This window comes from Chiloscyllium plagiosum, unplaced genomic scaffold (assembly GCF_037043375.1).
Source record: "Chiloscyllium plagiosum isolate Xiang-an unplaced genomic scaffold, Cpla_swu_hap1 HiC_scaffold_36, whole genome shotgun sequence".
Classification (NCBI taxonomy): Eukaryota; Metazoa; Chordata; class Chondrichthyes; order Orectolobiformes; family Hemiscylliidae; genus Chiloscyllium; species Chiloscyllium plagiosum.
The window spans coordinates 48,759,330-48,785,450 of record NW_028270174.1 but is presented as its reverse complement, the minus strand read 5'-3'; the positions used below and the strand labels follow the sequence as shown (position 1 = coordinate 48,785,450).

The 26,121-nt window shown below is 41.1% G+C and overlaps 1 protein-coding gene across 1 annotated transcript in view; it reads right to left on the bottom strand.

Annotated features, from left to right (window-relative positions):
• Positions 1 to 22,775, bottom strand: part of etfdh (electron transfer flavoprotein dehydrogenase) — a 61,134-nt gene extending 38,359 nt beyond the window's left edge. The window contains exons 1-2 of the mRNA XM_043674006.2: positions 22,430 to 22,775; positions 8,591 to 8,737 (exon numbers count right to left, since the gene is read on the bottom strand). Of these exons, the coding sequence (XP_043529941.2) occupies positions 8,591 to 8,737; positions 22,430 to 22,463 (181 nt within the window). The 5' untranslated portion in view covers positions 22,464 to 22,775. The remainder of the gene's footprint in view (positions 1 to 8,590; positions 8,738 to 22,429) is intronic.
• Between the last annotated feature and the right edge of the window lie 3,346 nt (positions 22,776 to 26,121).

Sequence of the window (26,121 nt, the reverse complement as noted above, 5' to 3'; positions counted from 1 at the left end):
ATCAGAATGATACAAATTACAAGGCACACTATTTGAATAACAATTCACCTGAATGTATTTTAATAGACATCTTCAATCAAAGTTCAACTTGGCTCTAGTGGCACGATGGTAGTGTCCCTGCCCCTGGACTTGGAAGCTAGGGTTCAAGTACCACCTGCTTCAGAGGGATGTAATACATTACTGAGTGGAATGACTAGAAAATTGGTTAATGAGGTTGAGGATGTTCATCTTGCATCTTGTTCAGCTGATTCTAAATAAAGAATAGTGTCTGTCGTGATGAGCGAGAATTTGATACAAACCTCCTGCATCAACTTCCAAAGTTCTTTGATCATCTCCGCTCTAAATGTGAACTATTTCCATCTTAAAATTTCACATGAAGACATACATATTGCCAGGGTAAAATGGGTTGCAATAACTTTTACCAACTAGGCTAGCAATGCCCTCCAAGAAATATCCCATTTTAAGTAGTAACATAGAAACAAGAGTAAGCCATTCAGCTGATCAAGCCTGCTCTGCTGTTCTAGACAGAGTCACAGAGTCATAGAGATGCAAGGCACAGAAACAGACCCTTCGGTCCAACTCGTCCATGCCAACTAGAAATCTTAACCTAATCTAGTCCCATTTGCTAACATTTGGCCCATATACATCTTTCCTATTCATATACCCATCCAGATGCATTTTTAATGCTGCAAATGTACCACTTCCTCTGGCAGCTCATTCCATACACGCACCACCCTGCGTGAAAAAGTTGCCCCTTAGGTCCCTTTTATATCTTCCCCCTCTCACCTGAAACGTATGCCCTCTACTTCTGAACTCCCCCACCTCAGGGAAAAAACATTGCCTATTTATCCTATCCATGCCCCTCATTATTTTATAAACTTCTACAAAGATCATACAGCCTCCAACGCTGGAGGGAAAAGAGCCGCAGCCTCTCTCTATTGCTCAAATCCTCCAACCTTGGCAACATGCTTGTAAATCTTTTCTGAACCCTTTCAAGTTTCACAACATCCTTCCGATAGGAAGGAGACCAGAATTGCATGCAATATCCCAAAAGTGAGGAGAAAGTGAGGTCTGCAGATGCTGGAGATCAGAGCTGAAAATGTTTTGCTGGAAAAGCGCAGCAGGTCAGGCAGCATCCAGGGAACAAGAGAATCAACGTTTCGGGCATGAGCCCTTCTTCAGGAATGAGGAAAGTGTGTCCAGCAAGCTAAGATAAAAGGTAGGGAGGAGGGACTTGGGGGAAGGGGCGTCGGAAATGCGATAGGTGGAAAGAGGTCAAGGTGAGGGTGATAGGTCAGACTGGGGTGGGGGCGGAGAGGTCAGGAAGAAGATTGCAGGTTAGGAAGGCAGTGCTGAGCTCTTTCCACCTATCGCATTTCCGACGCCCCTCCCCCAAGTCCCTCCTCCCTACCTTTTATCTTAGCCTGCTGGACATACTTTCCTCATTCCTGAAGAAGGGCTTATGCCAGAAACGTCGATTTTCTTGTTCCCTGGATGCTGCCTGACCTGCTGCACTTTTCCAGCAAAACATTTTCAGCTCCTATCCCAAAAGTGGCCTAACCAATGTCCTGTACAGCCAAGACATGACCTTCTAACTCCTATACTCAATACTCTGACCAATAAAGGAAAGCAGACCAAACATCACCACTATCCTCTCTACCTAGGATTCCACTTTCAAGAAACTATGAACCTGCACTCCAAGGTTTCTTTGTTCAGCAATACTTGCCAGGACCTTGCCATTAAGTGTACAAGTCCTGCTTTGATTTACTTTTCCGAAATATAGCACCTTGCATTTATCTAAACTAAACTTCATCTGCCACTCCTCAGCCCATTGGCCCATCTGATCAAAATCCTGTTGTACTCTGAGGTAATCTTCTTCGCTGTCCACTACATCTCCAATTTTGCTGTCATCTGCAAACTTAATAACTGTAGCCCTATGTGCACATCCAAATCATTTATATAAATGAGGAAAAGCAGTGGACCCACCACCAATCCTTGTGACCAGCGATGTGCCACAGGTCTCCAGTCTGAAAACCAACTCTCCACCACCACCCTCTACCTTCGAGTTAGTTCTGTATCCAACTGGCTAGTTTAGATTAGATTAGATTACTTACAGTGTGGAAACAGGCCCTTTAGCCCAACAAGTCCACACCGAACCGCCGAAGAGCAACCCACCCAGACCCATTCCCCTACATTTACCCCTTCACCTAACACTAGGCAATTTAGCATGGCCAATTCACCTAACCTGCACATTTTTGGACTGTGGGAGGAAACCGGAGCACCCGGAGGAAACCCACGCAGACACTGGGAGAATGTGCAAACTCCACACAGACAGTTGCCTGACGCGGGAATTGAACCCGGGCCTCAGCCACTGTGAGGCAGCAGTACTAACCACTGTGCCACCCAATCTCCTTGTATCCCATGAGATCTAAGCCTGCGAATCAGTATTCCAAGAGGAACCTTATTGAATGCCATACTGAAGTCCATACAGATCACGTCTACTGCTCTGCCCTCATGAATCCTGTGTCACTTCATCAAAAACTCAATCAAGATCGTGAGACGACCTCCCAGACACAAATCCATACTGACTATCCCTATTCAGTCCTTGCCTTTCCAAATACATGCAAATCCTATCCCTCAGGATTCCCTCCAACAACTTGCCCACCACCAATGTCAGACTCACTGTTCTATAGTTCACTAGCTTTCCTTACCGCCTTTCTTAAATTGTGGTACACCATTAGCCAACCTCTAGTCTTCCAGAACTCACCTGTGACTATCAATGATACAAATATCTCAGCAAGGGACACAGCAATCACTTCCCTAGCCTCCCACAGAGCTCTAGGATACACTTGATCAGGTCCTGGAGATTTATTAATTTTCACATGTTTCAAGACATCTCGCACCTCCTTCTCTTTAATACGGACATTTTTCAATATGTAGTCATCTATCTCCTCACACTCCATATCTTCCATGTCCTTCCCCACAGTAAACATTGATGCAAAATACTTGTTTAGTATTTCCCCCAACTCCTGTGGCTCCACACTCATAGGCTGCCTTGTTGATGTTTGAAGGGCGCTATTCTCTTCCTAGTTACCCTTCTGTCCTGATTAGATTAGATTAGATTCCTACAGTGTGGAATCTGGCCCAACCAGTCCACACTGACCCTCTGAAGAGTAACCCACCCAGATCCAACTCCCTCTGACTCATGCACCTAACACTATGGACAATTTAGCATGGTCAATTCACCTGACCTACACATCTTTGGCTTGTGGGAGGAAACCCGAGCACCCGGAGGAAACCCACACGGGGAGATGTGCAAACTCCACACAAACAGTCGCCCGAGGTTGGAATTGAACCCGGGTCCCTGGTGCTGTGGGGCAGCAGTGCTGACCACTGAGCCACCATGCTGCCCTAGTTGTATTTATAAAATCTCTTTGGATTCTCCTGAACCCTACTTGCCAAAGCTATCTCATGTCCCCTTTTTGCCCTCCTGATTTCTCTCTCGAGTAAACTCCTGTCTTTATACTTTAAGGTTTCAAAATAGTCTTCCTCTCATTTAGAGATTCAATTTTAGATCCAGTCTACCCTCTTCGCACTCTTTTAAAACTAACAGAATTATTGTCAATGGCCCCAAAGTGACAACTCAGTCACCTGCCATGTCTTATTTACCAAGAGTTGGTCAAGTTTTGCACCTTCTCTAGTAGGTATATCCACATACTGAATCAGAAAATTTTCTTGTACACATTGAACAAACTCCTCTCTATCTAAAAACTCTTAACATTATGGCAGCCCCAGTCTATGTTTGGAAAGTTAAAATCCTCTACCATAATCACCCTATTATTTTTACAGATAACTGAAATCTCCTTACAAATTAGTTTCTCAATTTCCTGCTGACTATTACGGGGTCTATAATACAATCCCAATAAGGTGATCATCCGTTTCTTATTTCTCAGTTCCACCCAAATAACTCCCTTGACGTATTTCCTGGAATATCTTCCCTAAGTACAGCAATAGTGCTATCCTTAATCAAAATCACCATTCCCCCTCCTCTCTTGCTCTCCCTTTCTGTCCTTCCTGTATCATTTGTATCCTGGAACATTAAGCTGCCAACCCTGTTCATCCCTGAGCCATGTCTCTGCAGTTGCTATGATATCCCAAGTCTCACATTCCTAACCATGCCCGGAGTTCATCCGTCTTCCCAATTCAGCCTCCGCATTGAAATAAATGCAGTTCAATTTATCATTTGTACCTTGTTCTCTGCTTTGTTCCTGCCTGCCCTGACTGTTTGACTTGCTCCTTTTCCCAAATGTACCAGTCTCAGACTGATCTCTTTCCTCACTATTTCGCTGGGTCCCACCCCTCCACCTTACTAGTTTAAATCCTCCTGAGCAGCTCTAGCAAGTCTCCCTGCCAGTATATTAGTCACCTTCCAATTCAGGTGCAATCTGTCCTTGCATAGATCATTGCTACCCCAGATGAGATTCCAATGATCCAAAAACATGAACCCTTCTCCCCTGCACCATCTCCTCAGCCATCTGCTCTATCCTTATACTCCTACCCTCACTAGCTGTTGTTTAAAAAAGCTTATAATTGATCTGAGTAATGTCTTGAGAAGAGAACCAGCAAATGTCTGTCACCTACTTTATTGAGTTGAACCAGATATACGTACATGTTCTGTCTAAGTGTGCCACACTGTGAACTGGAATGACAATCTTAAATTAGTCAACAATGGACAGACCTGCCTGGTTTAAAAATTAAACAAATCCTGGCTGCTAACTGCTATCAACATTAATGGATGTATTTTATTAAAGGATCAACTAACCAGCTTTATCAAGTCTTTCCCCAACACATTGGACAATACAGTACTCCCTTAGTGCTGTAGATATTTGAGTCAACCTGTTGAAACATGTTCCTACACACATCAAGGATTTAAATTTGCAATTGTACCAGCCTCAACCATTCCCTCTGGTAGCTTGTTCTATAAATGCACCACCCTCTGCATGAAAAGGTTGCCCTCTCAGGTCCCTTTTGAATCTTCCCCCTCACCTTAAACACATGCCTTCAAAGACTTTTGGACTTCCCTACCCTTGGCTTCACCTTATCTGTACTGATCCTGTTTTATAAACCTCTATAAAGGTCACCACTCAGTCTCTGATGCCTCAAGGGGAAAAAACTCCCAGCCGATCCAGCTTCTCCTTATAAGTCAAACCTCCAGCCCTGGCAACATGCTTGTAAACTTTTTCTGTACCCTTTCCAGTTTAACAACATCCTTCCAATAGCAGGGCAACCAGTACAGTGTTCCAAAGGTGGCCTCACCAATGCCAAGTAAAGCCACGATGTAACATTCCAACTCTTATACTCAATGCTCCGACCAATGAAGGAATGCATACCAAATCTCTTCTTCACTATCCTGTCTGCATAATTCATTCACAGAACGCACATGTATTCTAATGAAGCAAATGCTAACTCCAACACTCATTCAGCTCATAAATACCCCAGGTTCTGTCAAATTAGATTCCTCTTCCAGGTGATGCTTAATCCCAAAAGCACTACTTCTCTGTTTTAATATTGTTATCCACCAAACACCTTGCATCAACTGCCACTTAGTTCACAATGACACCCCAGTTGATTGACAAAAGTAAACCATCCCTTCACATCTGTTTTGCTGCCCTTGCCATGATTCAACCTAAAATTTTGTTCCAAACCTTTTTACTATCATCTAACTGGCTGGAATTGCACCTGCCTGGTATCATTCATTTCTATCCTGTTGCTATAGGGATTCACTTGTAGCAGCTTTCCTTCTTGCAACTGTCCCGTCACCTCTGGTGTCCACTAAGATTTATCCTTGGTCTTCTTTTTCTTCTAATATGCTGCCATAGTATTGCATATGTACACCAATACAATCCAATTCCACATCTTGATCCTCCTTGACCCAAAACTATCTGATCAGTTTTGGTTGAGCAGAAGTTGCCTCCAACTACCTTCTGAGAAGACAGAAGCCTTTACCTTTGGTCAAAAAAGCTTCGCTCCCTCACCAACAATTTCAATGCTCTCATAGAACATTGTACATTACAGGGCAGTACAGGCCCTTTGGTCCTTGACGTTGCACCCACTTTTGAAACTAATCCGAAGCCCATCTATCCTACACATCCTCTCGCTGGAAAATATCTGAGGAAAAAATGTACGCTCATTTCTTGGTGTTATATTTCAACCTAGAGATGATATTCCTGCTCCACAGTAAAACATTCAGTACAAGTGCCTTATTCTGCCACTAAGGAATTGCCTTTGACCTCATCTAAACTTACTTACTGCTGAAACCCTCAGTTATGCCTTTGCAACCTGAAGACCAGATTATTTCTATGCACTCCTAGCCAGTCTGCAGTGTTCTGCCTCAAAAAAAAAGTTGTGGCTATTCAAAACCCTGTTGCTTATGTCTTAATATGCACAAACATTTGCTTTTCAATTTCCCCTACATATACTGATTTACTTCAGTTCCTGATCAAACAATCAATATTAAATTTCTTGTCCTTGTTGTGAAATTCCCCCCATGCCCTTAAACCTCTTTATCTTTAAGTCCTACTGCTTATGTAGATTCTGTATTCTCCCAAGTCTGGCTTCTTAAATCATTCCTGATTTTAATCACTGCCCTAGGGCAAAGATGCCTTGACATATAGGACCTAACGTTACTATTCCTATGAAACCAATAACTTTTTTAAAAAAGAGATGAGCTTCCCATTCAATCAACGGAAGGACAATTTTTCATATTTTCAAATTTTTACCATTTAACATATAAACCAAAATTTAAGAACAGTGGATAGATCAAACATTAAATAATTAACACACTAAAGATAAAAGTAATTCACATTAGGCAACTAATGCTGAGGTATGACTTAACAGGTTTTCACTGTGCACTACACTTCTGGCACATAAAGCTTCACAAGAACAGTCCAATACTACTACTGATTCACTTCTCCATGCCACACTGCAACAAAATATCCACATGACTCAACCAAAGTCTTAGAGATTTGACATTCACAAATGACTGGGTAAAAATTCTGGAACTCTCTAACAAATGACATTGTGGGGGTATCCACACCAAACAAAATCTAGCAGTTCAAAAAGGCACATCACCACTATCTTTGTATGAGTAATTAGGCATGGGCAATAAATACTAACCAAGTCAACTCTGCCAACGAATGTATAAAAAAAAACCATGATGCAGATTTGTCTAGAGTTACTGAAACTTTAAAATTATTCATCACCTGATGAAGGAGCGTCGCTCCGAAAGCTAGTGTGCTTCCAATTAAACCTGTTGGACTATAACCTGGCGTTGTGTGATTTTTAATTTTGTACACCCCAGTCCAAAACCGGCATCTCCGAATCATGTTTAAAATTATTGTGCTTATAGTATTATAGATTGTTTCCTAAAATATGTTTTTTTAAGGTTGAGAATCTTTCAGAGTGCTTTTATGCTAAGTCTGTGAAATTGATTCTTTCAATCAAATCGGCAAGTTTCCAGTTAGTTAGGACCTATCTTCAGATAACTGCGGACGCTTCTCCTGCAGACAATACATTCAACTCTTGACAATTACATAAGATGCTTGCAAATCCATAAGTTATCCTTTTATCGTGATGGTGATAATATTCCTCTGTCACCTCGAGTTACTTAACTATGACTTCACCTACAAGTCTTTAAAATCTGATAGCTTCCTCTTGGAGCTTTCATACACTGGAGTTTAAAATTTTTTTAGCTTCAAATAACTCTTTTAAGGTTTTACCTAATGATTTGTGCTCAGTTATATTGCATGGCTGGTTTGAAATTAGCTCTCCTTTTTGGTATTGGCTCTCCTTACAAAGGTGAGAATGCCATTGTTAGTTCCTTTGGTTGAGTTTGATGGCAATGATCTAGCTGGTTTAATTCCCTTTTTAAGGGGTTTTTAATGGTTTGACTCTTAACTGCCTCTGAAATGGCATATCACATTGGGTCTGAAGGTCAAACATAGGCTAGACCAGGTGAGGACAGAAATCCTCTTTCCCGAAAAGACATTAGTGAACAAGATTGTGGATTGATTTAATTTATTTATTGTCACATGTACTTTGTTATAAGATTGTTATAAAAACACAATCAACTATGGTTTCAGACTTTTGGTTCCAGATTTATTTAAAATTCATAATTCTACCATCTGCTGTGGCTGGATTCAAAAACCAATTCCTGGAAAGTTACCTGAACCTCGGTGACAAAACCACAATGTATCACCCCAACCCTAGTTCACTATTTAGACAATGTTTAGACAAATAATAACTCGAGTCCTAATTCTATATATACATATATTCTCATTGTATTAAGCTGCATATTATATTTTGTTTGGATATTTATCTAACCTGCTGTTTGTAAAGAGATAAATCATAGTGATTTGCATCTACAACCAATACAAAGGGTTAGAGTTGTTGTTAATATCTCGATCAGATGTACACATACGAGGCAGAGATATAAGCACTTAAGATTAGAGAGACATAGATCCACTTTCAGATATTACTTTTAAAAATAGCTTGAGGACCAACATGAAAATTCAGTATTCCTGACAGTTACCTTCCCATCGTGAATCTTTATCTCGAGGGTGGATTGTGTAGTGAGTAGTGATGCGAGAAGAAGAGTTGGCAACACATCTTTTAGTACAAACCGAGGATTGAAGAGGTTCCTTCTGTACCTTTTTCAAATAATGTAAACATCTGTGCACTGTAGAGGGAGACCATGTAAAATACAAAATGTTTAGCAAAATATTCTATACAGTTTAAGTTTATAATTTCATACAAAATATCGTACTCCTTGACACACCTATCAGCTGACATAAACTCAAGTAAAGAATCAGGATGTGGTGTCAACTTACACTACAAATCAAATATGCTTGCATACCAGAAGTCACCATATTAATCGAATAAGAATGCAGTCACATCATCTGACTTCACATTCTGGTCTCACTAAATTAGACACTTAAGAGTTGAGAAAACTATTCAAATACAAAATGAAAATTTCCTCATCATGGGTAAAAATAGTTTTACTCCTACCATTTTTCATTCAAAAAGTATTTTCTTTAAGACTTTAGAGGAGAGATTCTGCAGACCAGCAAGAATTACAGGATCATTTCTGACAAATGCAGTTTTTGTTGGGAGGGAAAGTGGTTGCGGTGCAAGTCAAAGTAGGAAAACCAAACACTGCATGGCCATAAACAGACTCCATTTTTGCTGTAGCATCACATCATTTTGATTTGTTTTTCACTCTAGCTCAAATAGGTGGGTAGTCAGAGTACAGGTATTCCCTGCTTTTCTAACGTTCACTTAATGCCAATTTGCTTTTACGAAAGACCTGTTTTCACTAGCTGAAAGAGGATCTTTGCTTTTACAAAAAAGCGCGCACAGTGAGTGGCGCCACCAAGCACCTTCCCTGAGAACTACACTCAGCATCAAGCTGCCAAAGCTTTGAACTGTGAGCAGTTGTGTTTTATCTCGATTTATTTTGTGCATCTGTTAGCAAGATGTGGCTTAAGGTATCAGAAAAGCCTAAGACAGCTCATAAGGCTGTCACGCTTAGTGTAAAATTGGATGCAATTAAGTGTTTCGATCATGGCCAACGAAATAAAGACATTGTGCAAGCATTGAACTTGCCTGCATCTACCATTCGTACTATTTACACACAGAGAGAAATAATCTTGAAAGATTGGTTCTGCTAGTAGCAGAGTGGTCTCTTTTAATCAGCATCCAGTAATGGATAAAATGAAAAGTCTATTGCTTGACTGGATTGATGGGTGTACAAAGTGCGGTGTTCTGAAAAGTTACCTTATACTTAAGAGAAATCAGTCAGTCTTTTTAATAAGCTGAAAGAGAAAGCACTAGACGATGGTGATCAAAGTTTTGCAAAAGTGGAAGTTTAAGGTAGTCATGGGTGGTTTGATCAGTTTTTGAGGCGAGGGCAACTTCATAGCAGAAAGGTTACTGGAGAGTGCACTTCAGCTGATACTGAAGCTGCCAAAAAGTTCCCAGAACTAAAGAAGATAATTACAGAACGTGGTAATTTGTAAAAGCAAATGTTTAACTGTGATGAAACCGGAATTTATTGGAAAAAATTGCTGAGCAAGACATTTATTCTGATAGAAGAAAATCAGGCTAAAGGACACAAGGCATCGAAGGATAGATTTACCCTATTGCCCATTATTAGCACCACTGGTGATGCTGTCCTTAGGCCTCTACTAGTGTACCATTCAGAAAAGTCAAGGACACTTAGAAGAATTGATAAGAATACACTTCCTGTTGTGTTTTGTTCACATCCACATGATTGGAATATCCAAGTAATTATTTCTGAGTAAGAGTAGACACGCTAGTCCTTTTTTTGAAAAATACTGTAAAGAAAATAACCTTAACAATAGGTGTCTTGTGAGTATCAATAACTGTGCTGCTCATTGACCTTCGACATCAAAGCAAGTAGACATAGAAGAACACATAGACATTAATGATCTGCCTGCCCTGATGAATTCAGATGACGCTGAGCTGTTAAAAGATGACCCTCTTCCTTTCTCTTCTACACCACAGTCTCCTGTACCTCCCAACACCCCAAATCTTTACTATAGGTTAATGTTAGTTTAGGTTGTGTGTTATTTGGTAGGTTATTTTCTGGGTCTGGGAACGCTCAAACATTTTTCCTATATATACTAATGGCAATAGCTTCTTCGCTTTAAGCCATTTCGACTTACAAATGGTTTCATAGGAAGGTCTACTTTTGGATTGAAAAATACACCTGTAATAGGATGTACAGCACGGAAACAGACCCTTCAGTCCAACTCGCCCATATCCAAGCCTATTCAGCCTCTCCTTATAGCTCAAACCCTCCAAACTTGGCAACATTCTTGTAAATCTTTTCTGAACCCTTCCAAGTTTCACAACATCCTTCCAATAGGAAGGAGACGAGAATTGCATACAGTATTCCAAAAGTGGCCTAACCAATGTCCTGTACATGACCTCCCAACTCCTATACTTTATGCTCTGACCAATAAAGGAAAGCATACCAAACACCTTCTTCACTACCCTATCTGCAACTCCACTTCCCTTGTAATTCAACTAAGTTATCAACATTGAATAAAACGTTCTGAACCTACTACTGAATCAAAACATAATCCACGCCTATTATTCAAACAAAACTGCAACCCTGCCAACTTAAAAATCAAGCAGTACCATTCACCTTTGACTGACTTCCAGTCAAAATAATGTGACGACAGTCTCTTTGGGCTCCAAAGTTCAAACGTGTTATGCACATTTAGAACACGCCTAATGATGATTCAAATAACATTATTTGATTGTAATGTGCAAACTACACAGCATGTATTTTTACAGCACAGCATGCATCATGATTGGCAGACAATGCCCAATATTGGTTTTGCTAATTTGGTGACTATATCTGATGTTCTCAACCTTTTCCTTACATTTGTTCAGGCCTCAAGAGAGGCACTGAAACCAACTTCTGAAAACTTCCTACTTTTGATCACATCATTGGAAAGGGACAATGTAGTTGAGGTGTCAAGGATAATTTCTTAATTTTAATCAAATAAATTAAGAGTCACTTATGTGGGTGGAAGAGAGAAGAGCAAATTCAGTAATTATGGTTAGATTAGATTAGATTAGATTAGATTATTTACAGTGTGAAAACAGGCCCTTCAGCCCACCAAGTCCACACCAACCCTCCGAAGAGCAACCCACCCAGACCCATTCCCCTACATTTACCCCTTCACCTAACACTACAGGCAATTTAGCATGGTCAATTCAACTAACCTGCACATCTTTGGACTGTGGGAGGAAACTGGAGCACCTGGAAGAAACCCACGCATACATGGGGAGAATGTGCAAACTCCACACAGACAGTAGCCCGAGGCGGAGAATTGAACCCAGGTCTCTGGTGCTGTGATGCAGCAGTGCACTGCTTGAAAATCGAATTCTAATTGGTTGGTATCATTTGCAGCATAGTGATAACAGGGGATTTCAGTTATTCAACAGAGAGAGGAATATGAAAGTGTAAGGGGAAAGAAAGGGTGAGGAATTCCTGAAATAAGACTTTGCCATCAGTATGCAAGGGACATAGAGAATATTTTAGTTGGGGGGTGGGGGTGGAATTTGGAGAAGAGTGATCATAATATTGCCAGGTTTAGAACATTTACAGAAAAGGGCAACAAACAAAGGAAGCAGAAAAATATTTAACTATGTGATGTTTAACTTCACTACTTTAAGCAAAATTAGGTCTGGGTAAAATGAACCAAAATATGACAATACAGTAATGAATAATGGTAAGGCTTGGTACATGGGACAGCTTGGGTAAAAAAAATGGACAGGCTTTCATCAGAGTAAAAGGAAGGACACCTACAGCTCAAAATCTTTAGATTACTAAAACTGCTTGCTTTAGAGATCAAAACAAACAGAAAAGAGAAGACAATTGTAAAATTGATAACACTGTGGCAAACTAAAGAAAGAAAGGTCTAAAATTGTTGAGACAGTAAGAGATTGAATTAGCGGTTTACATTGAAAGGGATCCAAAGTGAATGTAATAAAAAGTTAAATGGTAGTCAAAGGAATGATACGACTTTTAGGGACCAGAAAAATCTTTGTTGGAAGCAGACAGCAGTGCTGAGGCAGAGAATGATTACTGTGCTTTATCTTGACTGAGGAGGATGTTGCCAATATGGCAATCAAGGAAGGAGGTAGTAACGATACTGGATAGGGTAGATAGATTAGATTAGATTCCCTACAGTGTGGAAACAGGCCCAACTAGGTCACACAGACCCTCCGAAGAGATTCAGGATAGTCAACATGTCTTTGTGTGTGGGAAGTCATGTCTCACAAACTTGATTGAGTTTTTTGAAGTAACAAAAGAAGATTGACGACGGCAGAGCAGTAGATGTGATCTATATGGACTTCAGTAAGGCGTTCGACATGGTTCCCCATGGGAGACTGGTTAGCAAGGTTAGATCTCATGGAATACAGGGAGAACTAGCCATTTGAATACAGAACTGGCTCAAAGGTAAAAGACAGAGGGTGGTGGTGGAGGGTTGTTTTTCAGACTGGAGGCCTGTGACCAGTGCTGGGTCCTCTACTTTTGTCATTTACATAAATGATTTGGATGCAAGCATAAGAGGTACAGTTAGTAAGTTTGCAGATGACACCAAAATTGGAGGTGTAGTGGACAGCGAAGAAGGTTACCTCAGATTACAACAGGATCTGGACCTGATGGGCCAATGGGCTGAGAAGTGGCAGATGGAGTTTAATTCAGATAAATGAGAGGTGCTGCATTTTTGGGAAAGCAAATCTTAGGAGGACTTATACATTTAATGGTAAGGTCCTAGGGAGTGTTGCTGAACAAAGAGACCTTGGAGTGCAGGTTCATAGCTCCTTGAAAGTGGAGTCGCAGGTAGATAGTATAATGAAGGCGGCGTTTGGTATGCTTTCCTTTATTGGTCAGAGTATTGAGTACAGGAGTTGGAAGGTCATGTTGCGGCTGTACAGGACATTGGTTAGGCCACTGTTGGAATATTGCGTGCAATTCTGGTCTCCTTCCTATCGGAAAGATATTGTGAAACTTGAAAGGGTTCAGAAAAGATTTACAAGGATGTTGCCAGGGTTGGAGGATCTGAGCTACAGGGAGAGGCTGAACAGGCTGGGGCTGTTTTCCCTGGAGTGTCGAAGGCTGAGGGGTGACCTTATAGAGGTTTACAAAATTATGAGGGGCATGGATAGGATAAATAGACAAAGTCTTTTCCCTGGGGTCAGGGAGTCCAGAACTAGAGGGCATGGGTTTAGGGTGAGAGGGAAAAGATATAAAATAGACATCAGGGACAAACTTTTCACACAGAGGGTGGTACGTGTATGGAATGAGCTGCCAGAGGATGTGGTGGAGGCTGGTACAATTGCAACATTTAAGAGGCATTTGGATGGGTATATGAATAGGAAGGGTTTGGAGGGATATGGACCAGGTGCTGGCAGGTGGGACTAGATTGGGTTGGGATATTTGGTCGGCATGGACGGGTTGGACCGAAGGGTCTGTTTCCATGCTGTACATCTCTATGACCCATTTCCCTCTGACTAATGCACCTAACACTAGGGGCAATTTAGCATGGCCAATTCACCTAACCTACACATCTTTGGACTGTGGGAGGTAACGGGAGTACCCGGAGGAAACCCACGCAGAACACGGGGAGAAATGTGCAAACTCCACACAGACAGTCGCCAGAGACTGGATCGAATCTGGGACCCTGGTGCTGTGAGACAGCAGTGCTAACCACTGAGCCACCTTGCCGCCACAGATTTATAAAGGAGGATTTACTTATAAGGGTGACAGAGCTCAAAATAAAAATGTCAATTTGTCCAGATCAGAAGCATAAAACAAAGAGCTGCAGATACTAGAAATCTGAAACCAAAACAAAGTGGCAGCAACTGTAGAGTTCGTTGCCTGCAAGGCATCAAGTTGAGGACATTTTGAACCACTAAGAAGTACATTCAAAAGGGAGGAGCATGATATTCCAGTTGCTATGAACAACACAGGAAGAGAGTAAAAAGTCCTTTTAAGAGAGTACCTAGAATTAGGTGCTGAATTTAACCACAGAACCTCAATGTTTGCAACTGCTGAATATCTAAGCCGTATGCAAACTGGCATACTGACCATCAAATTAAGTTGAAAGAATTGTGTGGTTTCACTTCATGAAATTTTGGCACCAGGACTGTGGCAGCAAGGAGCTTCACTGTTGAGAGGGGCTCTACCTACATTGGGCTGGGAGCAATATCATCCTAGAAAGTGTAAATGGGGTCACAAGCACTTGGAACTACAGGGCAACCTCAATATTCGCGGAATCTTTTTCCATGGTTTCATTTACCAGCAGCCTGAACCTATGAAAGGGAACGTTCCAGAACCTGGAACCAGGAGTCTGCCAGGAAGGTACATTTCCCATTGAAATGAATGGGTTCGCTCCTATCCGCAGTATGTTCTGGAACATATCTACTGTGAGTATGGGAGTCTACTGTAAAAGTTATTTCATTGAACAGAACTTGAGGATTGCTAAGAAAATACATTGTGGATTGTATCAAACAGCATGTCCCTTTGGCTGTCTAAAACAAGTCTAGCCATAACCAACAAGCTTATGTTAGCAAACCTTGAAACACTGTCTAATATCAGGTGTGATCCTGCATTTGCTGCATTATCCTGAATATGAAAGGAATTACACCAACAAGCAATTTAAGATCATCAGCCTCCCTTTCAGAGTACTGGAAGCTGCATATATAGTATTTTAATTGGGTTCTGTTATTTGAACTGTGGTCATTTCAACTCAACAAAATAAGTGACAACTATTTACTACTTTATTTCTCTGGACAATGCCCTAAACAATCAAGAGTTGACCTGACAAGGTTAAAATTTAATCAAGACCCAGCAGTTGACTGTCAATTAGCATTTGTGTGCATTCTCTCAGGGAACACCTCGACAATCAGTACGCTCCTCTCATGCAACATTAATGTCAGCTTTCTCCTTGAATTTATATTATTGTGAAGTGCCCTGAAAAAGTGCAACATGCAAAGCTTTGTCAAAATATGTATTTTCTTAACAAGACATTGAATTAGTAAACAGGAGATGATCCAGGCAGAAAGAGAGCATTGATTATAATTTGATAATGGGATCAAATGCAATAGCTTGTATTTATGAAATACCTTGATCATAATCCCTCCATCATAAGAACAGACATGGGCATAGTCACAGTGCTATTCACAGCTCCTCAGATACCGAAGCAGTCCATATCCAAATGCACTAAGGTTTGTACAACATCCAAGGCTTCACCTGAGAAGTGGTAACATTTGTACCATACAAATGTGAGGTAATGATCACCATGAACAGAGAATCTAACGATTGCACCTTGACATTCAATGGTGTTACCATCACTGAATCCTCCATTATCAATATTCTGGAGCTTACAATTGACCAGAAACTCAACTGGGCCAGCCATACACTTCATGAGACTACAAGATCAGGTCAGAGACTAGAAATACAGTAGCAATTGACTCCCCAAAGCCTATGCACCATTACAACTCAAGGCACAAGACAGGAAATTGATGGAACATTCCCCACTGGCTGGGATGACTGCAGTTCTACGTCACTAAAGAAGCTTGACGCCATCGAGCATAAAGTAGCCCACTTGATTAGCACCACATCCACAAACATCCACTCCACTCCACCAATGACCCTCAGTAGCAGCAGTGTGTACCATCTATAGGCTGCACAGAAGAAATTCACTAAGGATCCTTGGATCGCAGCTACTAAACCTACAATTACTTCCTTATAGAAGAATGAGGGTAGGAAATACATGGGAGCACCACCACCACCTGCTTGTTCCCTCCAAGCTACTCAACATCCTGAAGTGGAATCCTATCGCCATTCCTTCAGTGCTCCCCATCTAACAGCACTGGGGTCTACCGATAGCACACCGATGGCAGTGATTCAATGTGGCAACTCACCACAAAGGGTAACCAGGAATAGGCAATTAATGCTGACCCGGCCAGAATTCTCACATCCTGTGAATAACAATAATGAATTGTCCCAACTCGTATAAAAGAAAATGGGATCCAGTCACAAAATGAGACAGAGATATGGTACATGATCAAAAATTTAATCAAAGAGATAAGTTTTAAGAAGTGTCTTAAAAGGAGGAAAGCACGGTGAGCGGTGGGCAGTTTTAGGGAGTGAATTTGAGAACTTTGGGCATAGGCTGAACCAGTGCAGAGTCATTAAAACATGGTACGCTTTAGCAACTGGAATTAAAGTAGTACACATATTTTGGAAAGTTGTAGCTTTGTAGGAGACTACAGAGTTGGGGAGGGGCAAGTTAGGAAGGATTTAAAACAAGGAGGAATAAAAATTAGACAATGCTTAAAACAGGAACTTGTGCAAGTCTGCAAGCATAAGAAAGAGACTGAGTAAATGGGATTTGGTAAATGGGATTAGATGTCAACAAGGGAACAGACAGTAAATTAACAATCTGAAATACATATAGCTACAAAAGAAAACTTAAAGAATTAAGAGTGAAAAATAAGAAAGTCACCACTCAGAACAAAATATACCAGGTTTCAGGTTGAAATAATTCCAAAGAGGCAGGTAACCCATTATCAAGTAAGCATATATGAACATACGGATGAAAATGGAATAGTGTAGGTTAGATGGGCTTCAGATAGGTTCCACAGGTTCGAATCTCCTGTTCCCTGGATGCTGCCTGACCTGCTGTGCTGTTCCAGCAATAAAGTTTCAACCACAGGTCAGCGCAACAGAGGACCAAAGGGCCTATACTGCGCTGTAATGTTCTATGTTAATCTTAAGACGTACACAGTACATTGACTCCGACTAGCTTGCTCAAAGCTAATCCCTAGAATGAGGAGGAGATTCAAAGTCTGTTAACAACCCCAATCAAGGATCCCAGTAAATGAGATCTACCTGGTTCTCATTCCAATCACTATACAGATCTACATGAAAGATAGGCAAAAAGTATATATGGGGAGAACTTGGTCTTTTTTTGTGATTCCTTCATGGATGGGATCTTTGATGATAAACCCAACATTTACTGACTATCTCTAGTCAATTACGTTCTTGAGAAGGTGGTGGTGAGCCATTTTCATAAATGAAATGTAGTCTATGTGCCATAGACTACATAGAGAAACAGAAAAAGTGCAATTATTTATTTCCAAGCCAGGATGGTGTGTGTCTTGAAGAACAACTTGCAATGGCATCTTGCATGAATTTACCATCCTTTATCCTTCTGGTTGGTAGAGGCAGTAGGTCTGGAAAGTAATGTTCAAGAGAGTTCAACGAGGTGCTGTTGTGCATCTTGAATATAACGTTTATTACTGTGTACCGGAGAAGGGAATGAATCTGTAAGATGATGGTTGAGATGCTGATAAAACACATTGCTTTGTCTGGATAGTGACAAGTTTCTGGAGTGTTTTGGAACTGTATTTATTCAATGAAGTGGACATTATTTCATCATACCCCTTACTTGTGGTTTGTAGATGATGGTGGACAGGCTTGGTAAGTCAGTGGATGAGCTGATTCAGCATCTAAGTCTTTTTGATTCTACCCTCTGACTAGTTCTTGTGCCCATAATATTTCCATGAAATGAAGAGGTTCCATTTTTATTTGCCAGTGAAAATAAGGAATTGACAGACATGTTGAATAATTACTTTGCACCCGTATTTATATTATTGTCAATAGTCCACATATCCCAAGGTACATTAGGGGCAGAGAGCTAATAAAATTAGGGTTGTTTGATAACAAAATAGTTTAAATATTGGTACGGAAGACTGACAAATTCCCAGGATCAGATGGTTTTCATCTCAGCACTTTCAAGAATTTTAAAGTTTTCCAAATTTTTCAATTTGTGAACTATTTCTTTTGTATGGAAAATTATGTATGTCACTCTAAGATTGAAGAAAGAATATGATGGAAAGTAAGGAAATATAGATTAGTTTGTCTAACATCTATTGTTAGAAAATCCCGAGATTCTATAAGGAGGGTTAGTGTGGCAAAACATGTTGAAAATCCTCGCTTGATTAGAGAACCAGCAATACTTGGATTACACTTTTTGAAGAACACTACTGAAGTGCTGCATGGCAAAATTTATAAGAATGACATTATGTGGACTTCCAGAGTCACATGGTAGTCTCTTCTGAGGATTTTGTCAAATAAAGATAAAGCTGAATTTCATGGAATTGACTTAGTTAGGAAATTGCAGTGACGGGAGACATTAGGTAAGAACTGAAATTTGCTATTTGTGACTAGCAATGTCACAAAGATTTGCATTGCACCTCACCTATTCACTGTATTATTTAATGATTTATTTAAGTAACTTTCCATGCTACATTTTAAATTTATCCATGACACAAAGATAGGTGTACTGTAAGCATTACCACCAAACGGAAGCATTAAATCACAAGGTGATATAATAGACCATCATGAAATAGCACAGCTATGAAAAACTAACTTCAATGCAAGCAAACGTGAAGTCTGCTTTAGACCAAAAAGCAAAAGAATGCTGTACTTTTTAAGTGATGAAAAGCTAGGAAAAAAATGGCAGTCCAAAGGGTTTGAGCAACTTTGTACCTAGTTCACAAAAATGTTGTGTAAAAGCTCAAAAAGTAATTAAAATGCAAATGGATTTGTAACTACAAGAGCAGAATACAAAGAAATAAACTACTGCTGCATCAGTCCCAAATCCTTGATTAGATTATATTTGGAGCAGTGTACAATTCTGCATGCTGTACATCTTTGGAAGGATCTGGTCAGATTCACTTCAGTATAGGTTTACTAGAATGATACCTGGACATAAAAAGGTTTAGCTACAAGCAGAGATTAAATAAACCAAAATTTTGTATTCTGGACACTTAGAAAGTTAAGGATTGACTTGATAAAAGTTTTCAAGATATAAGAAAACTAATAGGGGACAGCTGGTAAATCTAGGACTAGGCGAAAGTGAGTGCTGCAGATGCTGGAGATTAGAGTCAAGATTAGAGTAGTGCTGGAAAAGCACAGCACGTCAGGCAGCAGAAATCCTAATGAAGAGCTTTTGCCCGAAACGCCGATTCTCCTCCTTCTCGGATGCTGCCTGACCTGCTGTGCTTTTCCAGCGCTACTCTAATCTTGACTCTAATCTGCAGCATCTGCCGCACTCACTTTCGCCTAGTTGATTTTAACCTTACTGCAAATCCTCTTCCAAGGATTCCCACCTTGAAGAAGTTGTCCTCCTCTCTCTATAAAGAGTCTCAGATTCACTGAGATCCGTCTCTCTCACTGCAACCCCCATGTCAACCTCCTCTGCCCTGAAGCGCTTCAGCCACATCCTCAAACAGAATCTAAGACTGGGGCTGACCTTTCAGAAGTGAAATTCATAAACACTTCATCATGCAAAGAGTGAGAGGGGTTTGGAACTCTATCACAAACAATTGCCAGATCAACTGATAAATCGAAAACTGAAATCCATGAATTTTTGTTTACCAAATGTAGCAAGGGAGTTGGGAAAAAAAAGGACATAGAAATAGGTCACAGGTGAGCCATGATCTCAATGGCAAAATAGGATTCTAGGGCTAAACAAGCTACTCCTGTGTCTATGTGTGGGACAGCTTTGTCAAAGAGCAAACACAGATGGGATGCATGAAATGCCTTTCTACGTTGCATCATTCTGATTCCCACACTTGTGGTGAACAGGCAAAACAGGCCGGTGAAAGAAGTCCTCACAGAAAGTTTCACCACTTGGTTGGAGAAGGTTAAAAATAAATTGGCAGGAAGGTAGACATAGTCATTTAGAAAAGAGAAATAAAGGTACATATAAGTCATTCTTCTATAAAGTGCGTTTTGTTAATGCAAATTCACTGTAACACGATTGACGAATTTGGTACGATTCTTCTAAAACGTGAACTTTTAAAATATGAGTTTCCTGTAATGTGACTGCATCACCAACACTTTTCAATGCTGTTTCTATCATGTGGGGTTGCACAAGAATGTAACCATCGCATTATAGAAGAACTACCTGTACAGAGAGAGAGTTAAACAATACTAAGGAAGGAAGCATATCAGTTCGGTGAAGACCAGGATTTGAAGAATACAAAAACACTGAAAAGTAAAAACCAAAGTTGGAAGAGGGCCAACTGCAATGGAACATGAGGGTATCTAACAGGTAAAATGGAACAAAGGACTGACAAGAAACATAATGGAACAATGAATGACTCCAGGACATAAGTTACGTACAGGCTAAGTACATTTTAACAGGAAGATAGGTTGGCGCCAAGGCTCCTTGGATGACAAAGGAGATAAACAAAAATAGAGATACACTTAAGGTGAATTGAATGAGGCCAAATGGCACAGGTTAAAGGTGTAAGTGAAGAGGAATATAAATCCAAAGAGAAAATACGAGAATATAACGGCACCAACCATAAAAAGGAACTGGAAAAACTTCCATTGGCATGTAAACTAAATGGATAGAGAGGTTACATGGACCCTATTTGGAACAAATGTGATATATGGTTAGAGGTGTAGGGTCAGGCTAGAATACTCTGTATCTACATTTGCCAAAGAGGAGGAGGCTGCAGTGGGTGCAGAAGAGATATAGGGAAATGGTTTCTAGAAGGGATTTTAACTTTGTTTGGTGGGAGAAGCCGAGGCTGTTCTCCTTAGGACAAAGGAGAGTGGGGGCGATCTGACAGATGCTTTATGAAAGGTTTAGTAAAGGTAGACAAAGAAACAGGAGAAAGTAAGGTCTGCAGATGCTGGAGATCAAAGTTGAAACTTTATTGCTGGAACAGCACAGCAGGTCAGGCAGCATCCAGGGAACAGGAGATTCGACGTTTCGGGCACAGGCCCTTCTTCAGGAATGAGCAGAGAGTGTTCAGCAGGAGAAGATAAAAGGTAGGGAGGAGGGACTTGGAGGAGGGGAGTTGGAAATGTGATAGGTGGAAAGAGGTCAAGGTGAGGGTGATAGGTCGGAGTAGGGTGGAGGCGGAGAGGTCAAGAAACACACTGCCCATCAACAGAATGGCACTGAAGCAATATCACCAAAACTGCCTATGCAATATCCTGCGAATCAGCTGGGAAGAAAGACAAGAACACCAGTGTCTTCGACCAGATCAACATCACAGCAGAGGCACTAACCTCATTTTATCAGCTATGATGGGTGAGGTACGTTGTCCACATGACTGACAAGACTCCCCAAGGTGCTTCTAAATGTCAGGCAAGCCCCAGGTGGACAGAGCAAGTACTCCAGGGAAACCCTCAAGGCCTCAATGGACAAGCGCTGCATTCCCACAGACAACTGGGAATCACTGGCTCAAGACTGTCCAAAGCAGCAAACAGGAAGACATCAAGCATCTTGAGACTTATTGTCAGGAAACAGCAGAAGCCAGATGAAAACAGGGAGAGGAGCAACCTGCAGTAGCCGCATTAGTCTATAAAGCCATTTACAGTCTCACCCTAAGAATGGGAGAGTCACCCTTGCCTGCGAGGGACTGACGATGAATGTACATGGAACTGATGTAAACTTTGGGGAGATGGAAGACAGTCTGGTGAAGAATATTTTTTCACAGCTCGTGGTAATGAATGAGACCTGACATTTAAAAGCGATAAGTATAAATGATTGATTACCTCAAAAGTGAATGGATGGACAACTTAAGGAGCCACAGTGGGGGCAACTGAACTGCTTAGATTGTTAAAAACAATAGTCTGATTTCGATCAGCTGATTGGTAACCTTGTGTGTGGTATTGACTTAAGTGGACGTGTTTAATTTTTTTTTAAATGTGCGTGACTGCTATGATTTAAATGTCAGTCTTTAGCATATCTGCGGTCAGAGGCCGATCTTTACCGGGGGAAGAGTCTCTTACCTCGTGCTGTAAACCGGTTACCCGCCGACCACATTCCGGAGCTACCTGTTAGTCACTGAAAACAATATGACACAGCCTCTCTGAGGCTGCAATGTAAAACCCTACAAACTCAGGTTACTGCTCCCGTTTCAGATTAAAGCTTCACTCCGCCTCCTCTCGGCTGTAGAGTCACAATACCCGCCTCTTGCGCCTGCGCTGAATGGCATACGGCCCTGTAGGAAATAGGCATAAAAGAACTGGAAATCCGAACGAAAGGTAGAGAGTGCCTGAGGACGGCAGCATGTATAGTGAGAAAACAGAGCCAACTTTTCGTCAGGCACTTCGCTGTTGAAGTTTGGAAGGAGTGTCGTCGCGCCGGCGCGAGCAGCACTGCGCATGCTCACCGGTATCAGGCTAAATGAGCATGCGCATCATCCGGTTCACAATCCGCCTGTGGTGACGTCAGCATCACCGAGGCCGCGCTTCAGCAAAAGGGCAAAGGAGAGCAACATAAACACAATCCTTACCATTCCTTCCACACTTAGGGAGACTTTTAAAATAACATTTTATTTTCACTTTTATAATGACCCAGATCTGAGTGTGTCACATATTTTTAATTCAGCAATATCGAATAAGGCCACTGGTATCGTAGGCTGTTCAATGCGATTATTCAGGTTAAAAATCACACAACACCAGGTTATAGTCCAACAGGTTTATTTGGAAGCACTAGCTTTCTCAGCATTGCTCCTTCATCAGGTGATTGCCTGATTCGAAAGTTAGTGCTTCCAATTAAAGCTGTTGGACTATAACCTGGTGTTGTGTGATTTTTAACTTTGTCCACACCAGTCCAACACCGGCATCTCCAAATCATTATTCAAGTTGTCCAAGACTCTCCCAATCTGATTTAGAAGAACTTAATGTCCGTATCGTAAAACATATTTAATCCTAGGTAAAAACAATGACTGCAGATGCTGGAAACCAGATTTTGGATTAGTGGTGCTGGAAGAGCACAGCAGTTCAGGCAGCATCCGAGGAGCAGCAAAATCAACGTTTCGGGCAAAAGCCGAAATATCAGGAATAAAGGATGAAGGGCTTTTGTCCGAAACGTTGATTTTGCCTGTCCTCGGATGCTGCCTGAACTGCTGTGCTCTTCCAGCACCACTAATCCAAAATCCATATTTAATTCTGTTTACCCACCATGAAATGTCAGAGGTATAGGGAAACAGAGGTGATCGGGAGAGGAATTAAGGGAGTTTGAACAGGTTTCAAGAACTACAAATCCTAGAATACCATATATGGGGTGGTGTCTTCTTGTACGGAGAGCTCGACCTCATCCTCACCTCCAAATTGTCACTTATGTTTGTTCACCTCCCCAGTGGTTAGTGACAAATGGTTTACAAATGCAGTAAAAATTCAATTTGCTATCAACATAAAATGCTGTTCGTAAGCGATAACATTTGAACTAAGAACCGGATGAATTCGAGAATGGCTGTAAATTAATTCGATGTAGATTTTACATTTTTACTGAACATAAATAAATTACACAATAGCCATATAGATTACAAAACGAATCAAACGCGCCTTGTATTAAGTGCAGGCACATGTTTGGGCAGACCCTGCATGGGTTGACAGTTGGTTTGGGCGCGCAGTTTGACCGTTGAGCTCGCGCTGCAGGAACGCTTCAAGGTGAAGATGGAGAGAGTCAAGAGCGAGCACAAGCTGCAGGAGCTTGAGCTGCAGATCGACCAGGTCAGTGAGGGTGGATTAACGGAATACTGGCGGCGGCTGCTGCACCCCGCTCAATGTGCTGGACTTTTAAGAAAATAATCCTCTCGGGGATCTCCAACCGTGTCCGGGCTTCTTTCCCAACGCCATCAGGCTTCTCCCGGGTTCCCTCCCCGGCTGAGGGACCCTATCTTTCTCCCCCCAACCCAACCCAACGGCTGAGTCCCCCCCCCCCCCCCCCCCCAACTGAGGGACCCTATCTCTCTCTCTCTTCCCCCCCCCCCCTCCCCTCCCAAATTAAGTGTTGGACCCTCGTCCACTCCCTCCGTTCACCCCACGGCAAACTGTTCCCGCACCCCTTTTCACAAAGGAAATCCAATACTTATTAAAATACTAAATATTAAAATTCTGTAAAACTCTACAGAAAATCTGAAATAAAAACAGAAGTTTCTGGAGGAACTCATTAAGTCTTGGCAACATGTGTGCAGAATGCAACAGAGTTACGCTTCACCTCCGATTTGACTTTTTCAGAGCGAATGCTATTGAATAAAGTAACTACCGCAGCAGATGTACTGTAGTTGGCTGGCATTGCCCCCAACCTGATTTGCTTTCTCCCTTCTCCCTCGCATTCCTGCAGGGAGTGTTTCAAAATCATTTGTGGAGTCTTGGTCAAACCTCACTACCACTTGCAAATTTCCCTCCAAGTTACACACCTTCCTAAAGCAGAATTAAATTGTTGTTTCTTGACTGTCGCTGAATGAGTGGCTTTTCTCAGCAGCACTGGGAATGCATTTACACCACATGGACAACTGGTTCAAGCAGGTGGCTTCAGAGCCTGCTTGAGAGCAGTTGGAGATGGCAACAGATGCGGCATTGATGTACAATATTGTTATTTTAAAATGGTACATTAAACCTTATTGTCTTCAATTGATCCTGCACTTTAGGCCAACAAAATGTTTCAATTTGTTTGAAAGGTTTGTGCCTTTATAATCTAGGTGCAATGTTTAAATTTTGCCACCTTATGCTCAAGATCGTACCATATTTTGGATCTTCCCAGATTTCAGATCAAGGAGTTTGAGCAATGCCATATATGTTGGAGTACTTATATTTGCATTCTCTGCACTAACCTGTTTTCATATGAGGTTCTTTACATCAAATGCAAGGGGGTATTTTCGAATTACTCTTGTTGCTTGGTATTTGGAATTGATTGGGATAACTTTTCTAGATGAATGTCATTGGAGTTATAAATTAGTCCACAGTTAACTTCAAAACTTCTCAAAACTCGTTAACCTCTTGCAGTACCAGTGTTTATGATATTAAACTATGGTTTTGTCCTTTACAATAGTTTTGTCTTGGACTGATTGCTGTCTTTCAATTTACTGTTGTGACAGTTAGTGGCATGCACAATTCATAGACGAAAACCTTTTAAGGCAATTTGCTTATTCTGTTGAAAATCTGAAAATGTCTGGCTTTCAAATACATCTGACAGTCCAAAAATCAAATTTATAACACTATACCTGTATGAACATTACCAAGTTCTCTTACAGAATGAATAAAACAATAATATTTTATGAAAGTTGATAAAGAAGTGGTCTGAGTTTGTCCAGCACCATAAGAAACATTTTATTTGGTTCATGCTCTTTTATTCTGCTTCTTGGTTTTCATTTTTGCTGATCTGTTTCATTTCAGACTGCTATATATTTGATAAAAGTCTGGGAAGTCACATCAGCTCTTTCAGCTCAAGTGGATGACTTAACTACAAAATGCTCAGAAAATGCTCAGTTCTTGAAAGCATGGAGGGATCTATTGCAAGAGGGGTATGAATCCTTGAAACCAAACAACTAACTTTATACACGGAAGATATGTTAATACTGACTTTTATGGAAGAAGAACTGAAAGACAAAATGTTTAATGAGGAAAACATGAAGAATCGGTTTTTGAAACCAAGCAAACAATCACAAGAAGAAGAAACCAAACAGAGAATGTTC